General features: G+C 39.3%; 1 protein-coding gene across 1 annotated transcript in view; it reads right to left on the reverse strand.

Moving 5' to 3' along the window:
* Window positions 1–18,840, reverse strand: part of sorcs2 (sortilin-related VPS10 domain containing receptor 2) — a 195,905-nt gene that overhangs the window by 82,264 nt on the left and 94,801 nt on the right. The window contains exons 5-6 of the mRNA XM_050066937.1: window positions 1,768–1,844; window positions 1,344–1,435 (exon numbers count right to left, since the gene is read on the reverse strand). Coding sequence (XP_049922894.1) covers window positions 1,344–1,435; window positions 1,768–1,844 — 169 coding nt within the window. The remainder of the gene's footprint in view (window positions 1–1,343; window positions 1,436–1,767; window positions 1,845–18,840) is intronic.

Below are 18,840 nucleotides of genomic sequence, written 5' to 3' on the forward strand. Positions count from 1 at the left end.
TGTGCTGTGTGATAAAACTGAACATTTTAGAGTGGCCTTTTATTGTGGCCAGCCTAAGGCACACCTGTGCAATAATCATGCTGTCTAATCAGCATCTTGATATGCCACACCTGTGAGGTGGGATGGATTATCTCGGCAAAGGAGAAGTGCTCACTAACACAGATTTAGACAGATTTGTGAACAATATTTGAGGGAAATCTTTTGTGTGTATAGAAAATGTTTTAGATCTTTGAGTTCAGCTCATGAAAAATGGGAGCAAAAACAAAAGTGTTGCGTTTTTATTTTTGTTCAGTGTACTTTATTTATCCCTGAGGGGAAATTAAATTTTTTTCACTTTTGCTGTCAATTACACACAGGTCTGAACACCCACATGCACAAACAGGACCTATACATGCACTAAGTGGGATGTCAGAGTGAGGGGTCAGGTGCCCCGAGCGGTTGGGGGGGGGGGGTCTCTGCGGCACCTCGGCAGTGCCCAGGAGGTGAACTGACACCAGCTACCAGTACACGCTCCGGATGGGGACTTGAACAGGCAACCCTCCGGTTCCCAACCCAAGTCCCTATGGACTGAGCTGGACTTGAACTGCCCAGTCAGTTCGAGTCCAGCGTGTGGCCCTTTGCTGCATGTCATCCCCTCTGTCTCTCTCCCCCTTTCACACTTGGCTGTCCTGTCCATTCAGGGCAAAATGCCCAAAAAAATATCTTTAAAAAAAAAAAAAAAAAAAAGTTTACCCTCAAGGTAACATTGACATATCATGTTCACAAGAATGAGAGAGAAGCTCACAATGACTTTGACCTTTGAACTATGACCACCAAAATCTAATTGGTTTATTGTTGAGAAATTCCTTCATGGCATTCTTGAGATATTGCGTTCACAAGAATGGGATGGACGAATGTACAACCATGGACATGAACTGTGGCCATGGCTATCGCCGACGCAGAGGCATAAAAAGAGCCCTAACCATCTCAGGATAATAATGAATACACTGAGCTCTTAACGTAGATCAAGTGTGTATATGCATGGTAACCTATCTTAGCTTTAGCCCAGCTTTTGGTTTTGCTTGTTTTATGAGTATCATACAAGATTCATGAGATCATTTGAGATTTATTCAGATTTTTTCATTTTACACTGTTTATCTTCATCTCTTCTATTGTTCTTATCGGCTTTCTTCACTGTTGTTTTTATTCACACTACAGTGTTGAATCTCTACTGTTTTACTTTTTCATAATACTACATTTAATATATATTTTGAAATGCTATAATGATCTCATCCTGGTAAAGGGAGTGTTACAGCGTTAAAGATTGCTGCTGATATGTTGACATAAAGTAACAGTAATCTTACTTAAGTATCTTGAGTGGAATAGAGGTATCTTTGATGGCAACAATAACCCCACCGTGGTCCAGGTACAGGATGTGATGTTCTTCTTCGAAAACCTTAAAAGAAGCAACATATAAAGGTTTGTTGTGAAATGAATGTGGTCATAATTTAACTAATGTAATAATGTGTTTACGTCTGTCCAAATCATGAAAAGCAAAACATTTCAGAAGTGTTCTTGAAAAAGTAACATCCAAAATGGTACAAGTCATGCAGTGGTCTACAGTTTGGAGAAAAAAAATGGACAGATATATAAGTGGATTTTTTTCTTAATCTCCTAAGATTGTGCAATGTCTGTGAGAGCAGAGGGAAAGTGTAGAAAGGATTAGGAGAGGAACAGCAAAGAGGGAGTGAAGAGAGGGAAAAAGAAGCAGGGAATGAGAGGATGTACCTGTCTCCACGTCCTCCCACAGTCTGAGGTGATGTACATCTCTTCCTTATACTCTACTAGTTTGGAGCCAAGGTTACCTGAAGGAGCAATGAGGCATTGAAAATTTCATCAGGCAGGGAGCCTCTTGTGAGGCAAGCAACAACAACAGAACCAAAGAGAGGAGAGAACATAGAGAGAACAAATATGAGGAGACTACTGAATAACCAAACAGAAAAGAAATCAAATACAGTCGGTCAAGGATTTTCCCCTCAGAACTTTTTCTGCTGCTTTACATTTCTTTACCAAATGGACAGAACAAGGCTTGCGTAATTCTATGAACCTCACAATGAGCAAAATTAGCTGAAATATAAGTTAAGCTAAGGTGGTGCTGCAGACGCCAGCCTCAGTTTTGTGTTCTCTCTTATCTTTACGTAATAGTCAATGTTTGTAGATTGAGAGGAACAAAAACTGGAGTCCAATCCCTTGTATCCTTCCTCCAAGAAGCTTCCTCAGCTCTAAATGACTGGTACAGAGTTGCAGTCATTCAGAACTGAAGAAGCTTCTTGGATGAGAGGCGAAACATTTTCAAGAAACGCAAGCAAGTCCAGTTGCCTACGATAAAGCACTTATGATTACCATGACCAGGATGACTGAGAATTTTCACCGACATGTTGCCAATCAATTTGGGAAAGAGTGCGTGACGTCAGTCCGGCCACCCTATACTTCGACTATCCATTAGTCTGATCATAGATTCCTATTTTTTGAGATCTATTAGTCCGACCTCAAAATAATCAAACCATACTTTTGCCATTTCTCCAACCGTCGGTATTCAGACCCAGCAACGGTTGTTAAAGTGGATACCCCGATCAGAGGTTTAACCAGATAGCCTGATGTAACTGTTTTATAGTATACAGGCACAGCTCGACACAGCGTGACAGAAACAAGTGTTTTCGCGTGCAAGCAACCCTGAAGTTAACTCTATTATTCTTGCTACTGAGGGAAGTCACTAAACGATATGACACTCTTGGTTACGGTTGCACACAAAACTAGCCCAGCCCCAGCCCCAACCACAACAATAAGATAGGCTAAACTACAACAAAAATACAATAAAAGGACTATAAAAGAACATAAAACGTGCTATTTTAAGTAGCCTTCAACATGGCCTGAAACGCCCTCTGGGCGATATGCAAAACCACTGGCTGATGTCACTCACCAGCCAGCACACTAACGAACACGTTGGGTTGTGAGTACCAGATAGTCACGTGACACCGTGGTGCATTCGGTAACACATCAGCAATTAAATCAATAAAGTTTAGACAGTGTATTTCTTTTCTTTTTTTTTCATGTCACCCAACACAATTTTATATACACAATCATTTACACCATGCAACTACCAGACTCTCACACTGTTTACACATTCATATAAAGTTGACACTGTCCCTACTGATTTCTTAAAGGTGAGATATCAGTCCATTATTTTAGGTCTGCAGTAGTATAAACTCCTTTATCCACTTTGACCACAAGGTATCAGTAAGCACTAATTATTAGGGTCCAGCAGCTAAGCTGCCAGGACACTATTGTAATCCTAGGTATTCTTCTTCTTTCTTCTTCTGAGGAAATCATACTTCCCATGGGTGAAAACTCACAGTCTCATGCCAGATATCCTCAGCTGTAAACTCAAGCCAATAGTCCTGATGGTGGCGCTACAGCAAGTGTCTAAAGTTCAAAACTTTGAAAATTCATAACAAATCAACCATACGTGCTACAACTTCACAACTTTCATCAAACTGTAGCCCCAATACTGAAGGAACTTTTGTACATTTAAACCTATTAAAAATTATGAAGTTCATCACTCTGTTTTTTTCAAAAACTGTAAAACTTCTTAAACCTATCTCCTCCCACAATTATTGCTCAATTGACACCACACTTGCTACAGAGCACCTTCAGACTGTCCTACAAAAACTATGTTTCTCAGATTTTTGATTTATCAAAAATTGAGCCTACAGTGCATCAAAATGTTTGACTGTAAACGGTACTGTAAACATATACATGCAAATTCTTGCTAAATAAATCTTCAATGTTCAAAATTCTAGAGTCATGGTAGATGATGTGTGGCAAATTTCAGAATTTTATCTCAAAAACTGAATTTTTGACAGCATTTTGAATTTTGCTCTAATGTGAACAATTGGAGACAATGGCAATTTTAAACATCAGTTATTCACTTATGGAGCAAATCAATCACTGTTACAAACAAATCACCAACATCTCCATGCTGTCTAGATGCAATATGTGTATTTTCAGATTTTTGTCTTAATAACTGATTTTTTTTACAGTGGTTTCAAATCTGCCTTTCCATGCATGGATGGCTGCTTTCCTACACAACAGTTTAGTTTAGTTTAGTTTATTAAGATCCCCATTAGCTGCAGCAAAACTGCAACTATTCTTCCTATTATGAAACATTATATTATACACATAACATTATATACTATATATCTATATATATATAGATATATAGTATATAATGTTTTGTATGTATGGGTATATTAAGATATGATGAAGTGTGAAGCTCACATTGTTTTGTTTGTTTTTGTTTTTTAATGCTTTTACAATGTTTTTCTTAGGTTTTTCTTTGTATGTATAATTTTTGTTGGACCCCAGGAAGAATAGCTGCAGTTTTGCTGCATATATATATATATATATATATATATATATATATATACATACATATATATATATATATATATGTGTACGTACATATCATACATATACATACATATATACACACTACATTACTATACCATATATATCATATATCATACATATAAAATTATTCCCTACTTTGATAGATGCTGTTTTATTAATATTTTAAATTGATTTATGTTAGTGGTGAGTTTGATAGTTTAGGCAATGAATTCCATTCTTTCATACCTCTGTAAAGAACAGTGCTTTTGATGGTGTTTGATCTTGCTTTAGGCATTGTAAAGTTACCCACAGCTGCATGCCTGGTGATGTATTTATGATTTTCTGCACTGAAGGAAAGGTTCTTGAACAAAATAAATGGTGATTTTAAAACATATATTTCTGTCTTTGACCAATAGCCAGTTTAGATTCTTATGCATTGAAATGATATTTGTTCTATAGTCACACTTGAGTACTGTATGGGTAGCTCTATTTTGCATACGTTGTAGTTTGTTTAACATATCTCCAGTGGCATTTGGCCAAACTGCTGGGCAATAGTCGAGATGCATTAATATTAGTGCTTAAATTGCTCTATTCATGATATTTGGAGTCAGAAAGGTAGTGTGTCTTCTCATAATAGATATGCCTCTACCCATCTTTGCAATCATATTATTGATGTGTTTCTTCCATGATAATTTATTGTCTACTGTCATGCCCAGAAGTTTGGTCTCATGCACATGATTTACGGTGATGTCATTAATTTTAATATTTAACACAGGATTCCTATCAATAATGTAATTTGACCCAAGAATCATGCAGTTAGTTTTCGATACATTCAGGACTAGCTTGTTTGTCTTCACCCATTCCGCTACAGCTTGTAATTCCTTGTTTAAAATGATTTCTAATTCATTATTTGTGAGTGCTGATGTGTATATGGTGGAATCATCAGCATACATTGCTTTGTTAGCTTTATTTAAGATATACGGTAAATCATTTGTGAAAACAGTGAATAATAAAGGACCAAGACAACTCCCTTGGGGCACTCCACATGTCGTAGTTCTAATCTCAGAATAGCTGCTGTTAAAAAATACTGTTTGTGTTCTGTTTGATAGATAACTATAAAACCAGATAAGCACTGATTGCTCAAAGCCATAACAGGAATGTTTTTTTTTAGTAATAAATCATGGTCAATGATATCGAAAGAAGCAGAGAAGTCTAAAAATACAGCACCAACCATGTTTTTCTTTTCAATCCCTCTGAGCCAATCATCAGACATGTGAGTCAGTGCCATTGCAGTGGAGTGAGCCTTTCTGTATGCATGTTGAAAGTCACAGATTAAGTTATTCGTGGATAAATAGTTATTAACTTGTTCATATACAATAGTTTCCATCATTTTTCCTAACACATGTAATAAACTTATAGGACGACTATTTGAACTAGAGAAAGGCAGTTTCTTGTTTTTTGGCAGTGGAATTATTTTAGTCTGTTTCCATGCTTGTGGACATGTACAGCACGTAAAGCTTAAATTGATGATATGGGCTAACGCAGGAGCAATATCATCAGCAGCTAGTTTGAGAAGCCTGCTGTCTAGGCCATCAACACCCGGTGGTTTGTCTTTACAAGTTTTCAGGAAATTCTTTACCTTATTTATGTTTACATTTCCCAGTTTGAACCTGGAGTTTTTTCTTTTCATAATTTCATTTCTTATCAATAGGTGAGATATATCATTACTTAGATTAGGCATATTTTCTCTTAGTTTGTCTAGTTTGCTAATGAAATAATCATTGAGATAATTTGCAATTTCTACGGGCTTAGTTATGAATTTATCATCTGCCTCCAGAAACGATGGATTGGTTTTGTTTTTCTTACCTGTCAGATCATTTAAAACATTCCATAGTTTTTTACTATCATTTCCTACCTCATTAACTCGATTTTCAAAATATATTTTCTTTTTTTTCTTGTTAGGTTTGGTGACAGAGTTTCTCATTTTCCGATAGAGGTCCCAGTCACATTTATTTCCTGTTATGATTGCAGTTTTTTTCATTTGATGTCTCATTTTCATAGAGTCTTTAATTTCTTTGTCTAACCAGGGTTAGACAGTAAACTTCTTTAATGGTGCATGACCCTGACTGCAGCAGAACTCTGAGCTCTATGGCATCAAATGCTTGAGTAAAATGTGTGTCCCTTTGCTCTTTGTAAAGTACCTTTGTTTGAGTGATGTATTGTTGAGTTGGAGTGATTTCACAGTGTCTTAATTCTTGTTAGAAGCCTTGTTATTTGCTCCCTCCGTATTGATTTAATTAATGATAATTGATACATTTCCTATTTAAATTTAAGCCATACCCAAGCCAACACAGCGACAGTGTTCATCTTAGCTCCTGGTAACCAGAAACCATAAGTTCTGACTTAAAAAAAATAAAAAAATAAAAAATTTGTAAGACAAAGTTATGATGTCATAATGGGGACGGCAGTAGCTCAGTCCATAGGGACTTGGGTTGGGAACCAGAGGGTCGCCTGTTCGAGTCCCCGTCCGGACCAAATATGGAGCGTGGACTGGTGGCTGGAGAGGTGCCAGTTCACCTCCTGGGCACTGCCGAGGTGCCCTTGAGCAAGGCACTGAACCCCCCAACCGCTCGGGGCGCCTGACCAATATATATATATATATATATATATTTATTTATTTATAATTGTTGACTGCTTCAAAGTTTGTAAATGTATTGCTAAAATAAATACTATAAAAAAAACAGACTTAAAAACCGACTTCTGGAGAAAAAAACAAAACAAAAAACTGACTTCTGGTATGGACTTCCGGTACGTATGCAACTTCCGGTATGGACTTCCAGTATTGTAGACACGAAGAAGATTAACTTCCGGTATGGACTTCCGGTATGGATTGGATATATGGCGGCGCCCTTGTCCGCCATCTTCCATCTGGGTACTCTTGCTTAAAAGACCTAATTTTGACTTACTCCCTCGTCTTACGTCTCTCATATTTTATTTCAACATTCTGACTTTCTATCTGCCAGTTTTAGTAAAAGGTTAAGTTATGCAGATAAGTATGATATTTTCAGTATGACTTGTAGCAAGAGACAGGTAAACAGAAGAGTGGTCAAAAATGATGCCGTAGCAGTCAAGATATCCTGACTTAAAATCCTTAGTATGGGTCAAGTTCCCACAGCACTGGATTCTACATTTCCCATAATGCAACATAAAAGCATCTTTCATTAGATCCCCCTTGATGTGTTTATGCCCATGTGGTCTGAGACACCACTTCCTCTGCTGGTACTGCAAGCTTTCTGTTCTAAATTTCTCATCTCTAAGATTAAGATAACCCTGATGACATCATCAAAGGATTTTCCAGATCCTCTAAAGCCACAAAAGGCATTTTACAGCTGTTTTTACAGTAAACTGAAGTTGATGTGTAAATTTGGCTACATGCCCCTTTACAAAGTCATAACTTTGACCTTGGAATTTATCATTTCAATTTGCCAAAAGTAATTATATTTTTGCCATTCCTAATGATTTAACATGAAATTAGCTTCCAGAGCAGACAGCGACAAGGCATGACCTTGACTGCTTTTTTTTCTTTTTTTTATCTTATAAACACACATTCATCCTTATTCAGTTTTAAGGACTATTTTTTTTGCTTGCTGTCAGGAATGCCCACAAACAAAGAGGACAAGGCAGAAAGGAATACATGTGTCAAAAGCTACTTCCAGGGTCAATAGAGGTTTTTCTTTGGATGTGTGGCAGTTTGTAGTTCAGCCACGTGGACTGTTTGCATGTAATTAAGTGTTACCGCAGAGGCTGCGGATAAAACAAACAACACAGACTGTCACACACACAGACACACATTGGTATATAATACACAAATACTGCAGACTGGCCCATAGTCATAACAGGTCATAACAGGTCATGAAATACATCTAACTGTCTGACCAGGGTTGGATTAGGGGTGGGCGATACATCAAACATACTCAATGTTTTGTGGCTTGTTCTATGTAGGATGTATAACATTGACTGTATTGCAAACATTGAGTATAAATCGTCAAGTCATTTTTCTAAGCCACTGGCATGGGAATCATTCAGTGTTTTAACTTTCTCTCCCACTCACGGACACACACACAATAGACACACAAACATGATACGTAACACACACTCCTCCTCCTATCCAGATCACTTTCTCCTGAGCGATCATATGTGAAAGGGTGAAGTGTGTGTTATTTGCAGTACTCCAGACAACTATTTAGTTAAATTTTGCAACCATGGAACATCACTATGACTTCGAAACATAATACCGTAAGAAACCTAGGATTAATATTTGACCAAGATTTGTCTTTTAATTCTCATTTAAAACAAATCTCACGGACTGCATTTTTTCATCTGCGTAATATTGCGAAAATTAGGCCCATCCTGACCCATAAAAATGCAGAAAAATTGGTCCACGCTTTTGTTACCTCTAGGCTGGATTACTGTAACTCCCTTTTATCAGGTAGCTCTAATAAGTCTTTAAAAAATCTCCAGCTAATTCAGAATGCAGCGGCATGTGTATTAACAGGAACTAAGAAACGAGATCATATTTCTCCTGTTTTAGCTTCTCTGCACTGGCTCCCTGTAAAATCCAGAATTGAATTTAAAATCCTACTGTTAACTTATAAAGCTCTAAATGGTCAGGCTCCGTCATATCTTAGATAGCTCATAGTGCCATATTATCCCACCAGAACACTGCGCTCTGAGAATGCAGGGTTACTGTTGGTCCCTAAAGTCTCCAAAAGTAGATCAGGAGCCAGAGCCTTCAGCTAACAGGCTCCTCTCCTGTGGAATCATCTCCCTGTTGCAGTCCGGGAGGCAGACACCATCTCCACATTTAAGACTAGACTTAAGACTTTCCTCTTTGATAAAGCTTATAGTTAGGGCCGGCTCAGGCTTGCCTTGTACCAGCCCCTAGTTAGGCTGACTTAGTCCTAGTCTGCCAGGGGACCTCCTATAATACACCGGGCACCTTCTCTCCTTCTCTCTCTCTCTCTCTCTCATGTCCTGTTACTGCATCTTGCTAACTCAGCCATACTGCATGTCACTAACTCAACTTCTTCTCTGGAGCCTTTGAGCTCCACTGTCTCGCAGCTTAACTTATATCACAGCGGTGCCTGGATAGTGGTCCTGCCAGGTGCCTCCTGCTGCTGCTGTTATCATTAGTCATACTTCTACTGTTATTATACACATATGATTATTGTCACACATGTATACTATCAGATATTAATATATACTTTCAACATATTGTACCAAAATAGCCTGTAATATTAATTATAATATTATTACTTTCATTATTGCTGTTGTAAGCTACTGTCATTTCTGTCTCATTGTGTCATACGGATTACTGTTAATTTATCATGTTGATCTGTTCTGTACGACATCTATTGCACGTCTGTCCATCCTGGAAGAGGGATCCCTCCTCAGTTGCTCTTCCTGAGGTTTCTACCGTTTTTTCTCCCGTAAAAGGTTTTTTTTGTTTTGGGGGGGAGTTTTTCCTCATCTGCTGTGAGGGCCCTAAGGACAGAGGGATGTCGTATGCTGTAAAGCCCTGTGAGGCAAATTGTGATTTGTGATATTGGGCTTTATAAATAAAATTGATTGATTGATTGGTTGATAAATAAAATATGGAATTGCGAGCTTTTAGTCATCTACCACGGAGCACCAATGCAACTTTTAAATGCCAATTATATTTGAACTGGAGAGCTGTTGTTAGTTTGTTTCCAGTTTAAAGGCGCAGCAGCAATAGTTTAATTTTATGGTGAATGGACTTGCACTTGTACAGACCCTTTCTTGTCTTCTGACCACTCAAAGCACCACATGTCACCTTCATCCATTCACACACACATTCACACACTGGTGGCCGAGGCTATCTAAGGTGCCACCTGCTACTTTGCTTCAGGGGTGGGTAGTAACATATTGTAAGTGATGCAGATGAGTAAACAGTATATCTTTTAAGGAAGGAGTACTTTTCATGTTATAAAGTTAATTAACTTAGGTTCAAGAGCAGGGCCACGCCTCAACCACACCCCTGATTACCTGTCAAGCCTACTTATACCTGGTCAACCCAGCCTGCTCCGTTTGTCTCAGATTTCTCAAGAACAGACGTCTTCACGTCTGAATGCATTATCAAATTTAAGCCGAAACTTAGTGATGATGGTGAAATTGAAGCTTCGTGAAGCTGTGAAGCACTTTGACACAACTGCTTCAAGAATGACACACTGCTTTGAAGCATTTCATACAGTCAGAAAAGTGACATCTGCTGGCTGTGTGTCAGAACTGCATCTAAGTGGAAGACCTGAAAAAGCCTCAGGACTGCCTGTAACGAGGCCTCGCTCTCAGTAATCACGTGATTGTGGGCGTGCCGAAGCAGGAATCGCTATTATCATCATCACTACTTAAACTTAGATTTCAAAAGAATCAACTTATGGATCCTGAATTACAAATCAACCCACCTGATTTAGAGAACGATTTGTACAATGATCCGTTCGAAACAGAGTATCCTGACACCACGACAGAGCAAGCAGACCACAGCCAAGCCTCTCAGCAGAGCCGTCTGTGCTCAGCAGTAACAGTACCGAGATCAAGCCGTCTCAGGTCAGTGTTGCCTAATGAGATCTCTCCAAATTCCGATCAATCTCCGGGCTCCTCTCCTCCTTCCATGAGGGTCAAACATAGTGACACACACAGATGAAGGAGCCGGCACCAACGCCGGCAACAGCAGCAATCTTCCTCTGGTACAGCCCCCAGTTATCCACCACGGCACACCCGTGGCACACCCTCCTTTTCAACGCGGCCGTCTCCACATTCACAGAGCCTGGCATCAGAGAATGGACTGTCGCCCACCTTCAACGATTCCTGATAGGAAAAGGCATTCCCTTCCACTGCAACGACAACAAAGCAGCTTTGTTCAAGCTCCACTCAGCTTCCATCAGCAACTATCTCTGAGCCTGCTGCACTTCCACACCAGAGCCAATCACCACCAGTGTCATTTCAAATGACGTCACTGGGCCTCTGCAGCCTCCAGGGCCACAACCTGCATCACCAGGTCGTATTACCCCCCCGTACCTGCTCCCTCTGTGTCTGACTTTTCTCAAATAATCTCAGCTTTCTTCTCATCCCTGTGTTACCAGGCTTCACAAAATCCCTGTGCACATACTTCCTTTTTCACATCATCCCTCCCTCTACCCTTCCCTCTGCCATATACAATAACATGGCTCCTGCTCCTACCTTTTCCATCATAGCCAACAACACCGCAGCACAAGAGACCCGTCCAGTAACTCAAAGGACCCCACCACAGGCTAATCAAGTTGCCGCCTCCTCCATTTCTAACTGGTCTATCCTTGCCCCCCACACTACCCCTCCCCACCCCCTCCCTTCCCCAACACCCAAATGTTTTTTCTCCTTGTGTGAATAACTACACTCTAGCCACAGCAGCACCACCCACTCAGCCAGCTTCATCAGTTCAGGAATTACACCAGCAAATTCTATCCGGTAATTATATAGATTTAGCCCAGCTTCTCCATCTATCCATTATCGACACTAGCCAACCTAGGGAAATGCAGACTAATCTTCCATTAGTGCAACTCCGGCATCCATTACCCTCAAGATCCCAGGACTTAATAGCAGCAGAATTTGCCCTTGCATTTTTTCTGTACCACAGCATTATCTGCTAAGCTTTTCCTGCTCCAACTTAGATGTCCATCATGCTAGACATGGCCTTAGGATTTGGAGGCAAAGGCTTCTATAGTTATCACGTTCATTTCACCAATCAGGCAGCTGGCCGAATACAGTAATTCAACTGGGGAATGTACTGGCCTGCCCTCGACTCTGAGCTTTACTGCCGCATCTCTGCAGCCCACACATCTCTCTCTTGCGAGCTATGCAGAGCCCCCTCCCACCCTGCCACAGCATGCAGTCACTGTTCCACCACCACGCTCATGTCCCTCTTCCTCATGCAACGCCTCGTCTTTAACCATCTATCACAGGCCCGCAGAAATACGCCCTGCAATTAATGTTCCCATGCCAAAGGGAGTTGACAAACAGGGAAGGCCAATCCCTTACCAGGGAGGCAGGATGATGTGCAATACTTCAACCACCTGGGCTGTTCTCTTTTTAACTGCCACCTTCTGCACGTCTACTCCCTCTGTGGCATGAGCACCTGCCCCCACAATCCAACTACACCTGCAGACTGACTAGCACTGCATCTCAGCACACCTGTTAAGGTAAATGTCCTTGCCACTGTTCGACAAAACCACCCAGATAAACAATACCTTAACTTTCTCATCAGTGGCTTCACATACGGTTTCCATCCAGGTCTAGTAGTACTTTCTAGCACTTCTTATGTCTGCCACAACCTGCAGTCTGCCCTCTTAGAACCTCACACCGTAGATACCCTAGTAACTAAAGAAGTCAAAGATGAATTCATGATAGGCCCATTCGACAGTTTTCCTTTCCCAGTGTTTCACATCAGCCCAATAGGCGTTACCACATGAAAATATTCCGGAAAAAAGACACTAATTATAGACCTGTCTTCCCCACATGGCTCACACATCCCAAGCATCAATAGCATCATCCCAAGTCCAGATTTCTCTATGCAAAACACAACAATTGATCATGCCATCACCCTCATCCGTTTGGCCGGCCATGGAGCCTGGCTTTCTAAAGCAGAATCACAAGTGCATTCATAAGCACTATTCGGACGGGATTAGTTTTACATGGGCATGTGGGGTAATGTCACTTTACCACGGGACGTCGGTAATATTAATGGCCAATTTGCACGTGATAAGAAATATCAGTAAAAGTACCATAAGTGGGAGGGTAAATCCATTCACGCACCGCCGTCCCCTCCTGTTGTCATGTGCGTATTATAGGGCTGTCAAAAGCACCATGAAATTGAGTTCGAATATTTTCGAATTAATTCAGTAGAGTTTGAATAATATTCTAATTAATTTTATTTTTTATTTTTTTAACAAAAAAAACAAAACAAAAAAATGATGAATGATGATGAAAAAAAGATGCTGACGCAATATGAACGTGACACTCGGATGAAAACACCCGTTCTGACCTCACTGAAGTGCCAGGTATGACCAACTTCTGCCTCGCTATCTGAACAATGTTTGGATACTTCAGTGCATAGTTCTCCACCACAACAGTGGATCCTGGTCGACTTGTAGTGGTGTCTCATTCTGGTAACGTTTCATCTCTTCTTCAAAAAGGGTAGGCAGGGAGGCAGCAGGTGCAACACTCTCTCCCCAAACAGGTCACACATCGCGGACAGCGCAGTGGGTGGTGTTGGCGCAGCGGGCGCCTCTCCCTCCGTCGCTGCGTCCCTCTCTGGCCCGGCTTGTGTGCGAGCCATCTCCGCCCGAACGGGATTCGCCGTGATATACAACATTATTGATAGTATTAATTAATTATTAATGATATTCGAATTATCAAATTTAGGTTCAAACTCATAAAAAATATATATATTCGAATATATTCGAATTTTTTTTGACAGCCCTAACACACATTTACTGCTGGCCTATTCACACAGGATTAGAATTACTTGAGGTAATTGTTCGGGACCCTTTTACAGAAGGTAAAAGTCGCGGTAATCTTTACTGACATCGTGCAGTAATGATTACTGACATGGCACATTCGGACAGTACTAAAATCTCTGGTAATTATTACTTTACCCCACGTAGCTATGTAAAACTAATCCCGTCCGAATAGGGCTATAGTCTTGCCGATTCATCCAGACTAATGCCATCTTTTCAGGGTTTGCTGGATGGGAGCATATTACTTTTCTGTGCGCCTTACCTTTGACTGCAGAAGTAGTCCCAAGATCTTCGACTCACTTTCAGAAGCCCTGTGCTGGATCCTGACCAACAATTACAGCCTCCCCTACATTCTTCATCTTCTCAACAATTTCGTCATTGTCACTCCACCATCCTCACCATGGGCTCACTACTCTTACTTACACAAGCTTTTTCAGAACTTGGAGTCCCTCTCTCTGTAGAGAAAACCTCAGGGCCTAGCACTTCCAGGCATCAACCTGGACTCCATTTCCTTTCAGACATCTTTGCCCTGTCAAACTATCCTCTGGCACACAGATGCACAAAACACCAGCTACTGGCCCATCTCAGCCACCCCAATCATGCCATTTGCAAAATTCCACAAGCCAAATCTTTCCTGTCCAATCTTTTAACCAAAACTGCAGCCATCCCCTCTCTCCATGATAGAGTTGCTTTGGGTGATGCATGCAAAATGGAAATGTGTTTGTGGCAACATTTCCTTTCTTCTTGGAATGGCATTTCTTTCTTCTACGACGACTTCATCACTCAACCCGTGGATGTTCAACTTTACACGGACGCAGCTCCTTCCGTAGGTTTCGGTGGTTATCATAGACGGAAATGGTTCGCTTCTGCATGGCCCAGAGAGTTCAAAGCCCTTGACTCAAAGTCCCACTCTCCCTCATCCGCGCTTCATGAGCTATATCACATTGTCATAACTGCCATTTTTTGGGGGTATGAATGGTCTAGGAAGTCCATACTAAACACTCTCGGCAGTCGTAGGGATCCTTAACAAAGGGCAATTTCATTCCCCAGCTATCATGCGGTTCATGCGCATGCCAATTCACTGTCTCGTCACTCGTTTCAGAAATTCAGACACCAGAACTGGATCTCCACCCCACACCAGTCCCTCTATTTTCAGCCACGACATTCAACGAGCTGCTGATCAAAGGCTTGCGTAAACAGGAGCCCACTCTCACAGCTAGATGCTTGTCACTCACCTCTGACCTTCTAAGCCTCTGTATTTGTTCTCTACGCTCAGGCTACATATCCCCTATGATAGACTCTTATCATTCCAGTCTATCTGACATTACCATCCACACTTCTGACTGTCTCATATTCATGCTCCGAAAGAGCAAAACAGACCAACTGGGAGTTTCTTTTCTTTTCCTATTTACATTTTCCGCCTCAACTCCTATTTCAGCCCATATGAGCCATATGCAACCAATGCATTACCTTAACATCCTCTCTTTCTCAGGGAAGCAAGAAAAAATGGCCACATTTCAGGCAAATCCTCGGAACACTACTCATGACATTCTTTCTGCATTGGTACTGCATCCACAGCTGCCAGACTGGGCATCTCAGATCAAACAATCCAGGTCCTCGGCTGCTGGTCATCTCAGGCATGTTGTTTTTCACTTTTCCCTGTTCTTTCCATGTTTTAAAGGGGTTTTCTGTTTCGGGTTGGAAGTGTTTTTTTTCTTATCTGAATCGAGGGTCTAGGGACAGAGGGTGTCGTACACTGTAAAAGAAAAATGTAATTTTACAGGAAATGTTTTGTAATTTTTCCTCTTTTCCAACAAAACAATGAAGTACTAGTAGATTTACAGATATTTTCAGTAATTTCAGGTTTTATGTTTAAAATTAAAGTTAATCAACCATAATTTAAGATTACATTAATATTATGTTTTTTAATGACAATTTATTGTATTTGTACACATTTAACTCTAATTTTACATACAATTTTCTGTATGTTTTTACAGGTTCACCACCATTTTCCATAAGACAATGTAATAACTGTAAATTAACAGATACTAGCAGTAATTTAAATATTTACGTTTAGAATTACATGTAATTACCAATAATATAATATTACATTATTACTATGTGTTTTAAAGGTAATTTAACATATTTCTTTCATATTCAAATGTAATTTTACATAAAATGTGATGTCATTTTACAGATCTTTCTTGATAATGATAATGAAGAAATGTACGTAAAATTACAGAAATCTGTAGTGTTTTCCATAAAATTGCAGGTCATTCAGCATGTGTGGTTAAGGTGATTTTATGTTTTTTTAGAGGTAATGAGTAGTATTTGTACAAACACAAAAGTAATTTACTGTACATTACTGTATAAAGACAACTTAAAGTATATTATTTTACAAAAAGTGCACATTAAATAATGTAATTTTACAGAAAGTATTCTGTATTCTTACAGATTTTTGCTTTTTTAAACAATAAAATGCCTGTATATTTACAGATATTGGGAGTAATTTAAATTTTTACGATTTATATGGTATACATTCCACTGTAATTTTGTATAAAATGTTTTTTTTTTTTTTTTTTTTTACACAGGTTTATCACCATTTTCAATAAGACAATAACTGTAGATTAACATTAGCAGTAATTTAAACAATTACCCTTAAAATTACAAATATTAACCATAATAAGATTACATTATTATTATGTTTTTAAAAGCAACTTAACGTCTTTTTCATATTCAAATGTACTTTTACATATGTGATGTCCTTTTACAGATCTTTCCTAATAATTGTAATGAAGAAATTTATATAAAATTACAGAAATCCGTGATTATTTCCACAAAACTGCAGGTTATTTAGCATGCGTGGTTAAAGTGATTTTATGTTTTTTAACTGTACATTACTGTAGAAAGACAATTTAAAATATTATTTTATGGAATGTGCACTTTAAATAATGCAGTTTTACAAAACGTAGTCTGTATTCTGACAGGTTTTGACTTTCAAACAATGAAATGCCTGTAGATTTGGAGATATTGGATATATATATATATATATGTATATATATATATATATATAGTATATATAAAAAGTTAAGGGGTCTGAGCATACTATATATATATAGATATATATTATGTTCAGACCCCTTAACTTTTTTCACATTTACACATGTTGCAGCCTTATATATATTATATAATGTATTTATTTATTTTCATTAGAAATGCACTTAAGTCACTTCATGCTTCAGACTTCAGACTAGTAGGCAGATTCAAATTTCAAAGTTGCCTATTTCCAGTTTGCTTCGTCCCGCCCATAACGACCAACCGGCCAAGTTTGAAGAATGAAAAATAGGATTATCGCTAGTGTCCGTCCAATCAGGTTTGTAGTGGGCATGTCATGAGTCATGCACATCATGAAAGACGTGCCCTCATGGGCGCATGATTTTCAAGGAGGATGTATGAGACAGCCACAAAGGACATGTCAACCAAACTCTATTTGAGCTAAGTGTCCCAGATAACGCATGTGAACGATATTTGAATTCATTTTCATACCTCGAGTGGACAGCCTTGAAGCAAATGTTAGCATCCCTCTGATAAATTGCTACCATCACATAAGCTATTGTTAGCAGATAGCAATCATTTTGTATGGTTTTGTGACTAAGTGACTGATGGCAGCCGGGTCATTTTATTTTACAGCTAAAGTATTAATTGTTTAAGTGCGCTTTCGGTCAAAGCCTTTTCTAACATGGCCAGAGGTTAGTCGTAATTGTGTTGCTCTCTGCTGATGTATGTTCTTAAAAGTTGTTATTCGTGATTTGAATGCGGTCAAATTGCTGTATGCTGCTCTGTGTAATGTCCCACTCGTCCTGCATGAGTCCCACAGAGACTTGAGATCGCTAATTTAAGTTTTTTAATTAGTTTCGTTCTAGCATTAGCATGCTAAGTTAGCCTGCTCACTGCTGTCTTCCCTCGCTAGAGTCTGCTCTGTTTTTCACCAGGATAGTTTATTTCTGTCTATCGCCACAGGTGTGGAGATGTTTGTTCGTTTGTGTTTAAATAATGTTTTGAGTGTTAATCTCTGGGTCTGAATGTGAGTCTATTTGGATTTAAATGTTAAACCAAGGTAACGTTAGTGAAATGTGGGTTTTCTAGTTGCCTAATTGTTTAATCTATTTTTAAAAAAGCAGAATTACAGATGTCATTTATTTTTTTGTTTCCTGTTGAACTTTAAATACTGAAGCATTGAAAGCAGAAACTAACATGTCTAAAGGACCAATTTGTGTTATTTTTTGTAATTTAATTTTACTGTGCAAAATTGATTATTTTATTGTAACATTTCATAAGTTAAAAAGCCTTTTCTAGCTCACACACACAGCTCACGATTTCTGTGTGTTTCTGTTTGTTGCCACAGTTGCCAAGTAAAGATTTAGAGATCCAGTCCTGACTCCTGCGTCTCCTTTCCAACTCGGGACACAACAGAGACAAAATGGAGACGGGTTACATATATTTAATATATGATAGAGGATGACTCCCAGTGAGAATGACTACTCAACCCAATGAAACACAACAAAGACTGTACTTCACTAGATTGGAGTTACTGTCCTATTTCCATGGAGATGGTGGAGATTGCCTCGGTGTGTGAATATGCAAAAACGATGTCGGACTCCGTAGTTTTCTCTGGACCCCTCCCAAATCTGACCAGTGATGACATGTTTAGCCGCATGTCATCATTTAATCGCTGGCTGTCCAGGTGGTGTCCAGCAAACAATGTGGGTTTCGTTAATAATTGGCAAACTTTCTGGGGAAAACCTGGTCTGGAGAGACGGCATTCATCCCACTTTGGATGGGA

The sequence above is a fragment of the Epinephelus moara genome, chromosome 17 (genome assembly GCF_006386435.1).
Source record: "Epinephelus moara isolate mb chromosome 17, YSFRI_EMoa_1.0, whole genome shotgun sequence".
NCBI lineage: Eukaryota > Metazoa > Chordata > Actinopteri > Perciformes > Serranidae > Epinephelus > Epinephelus moara.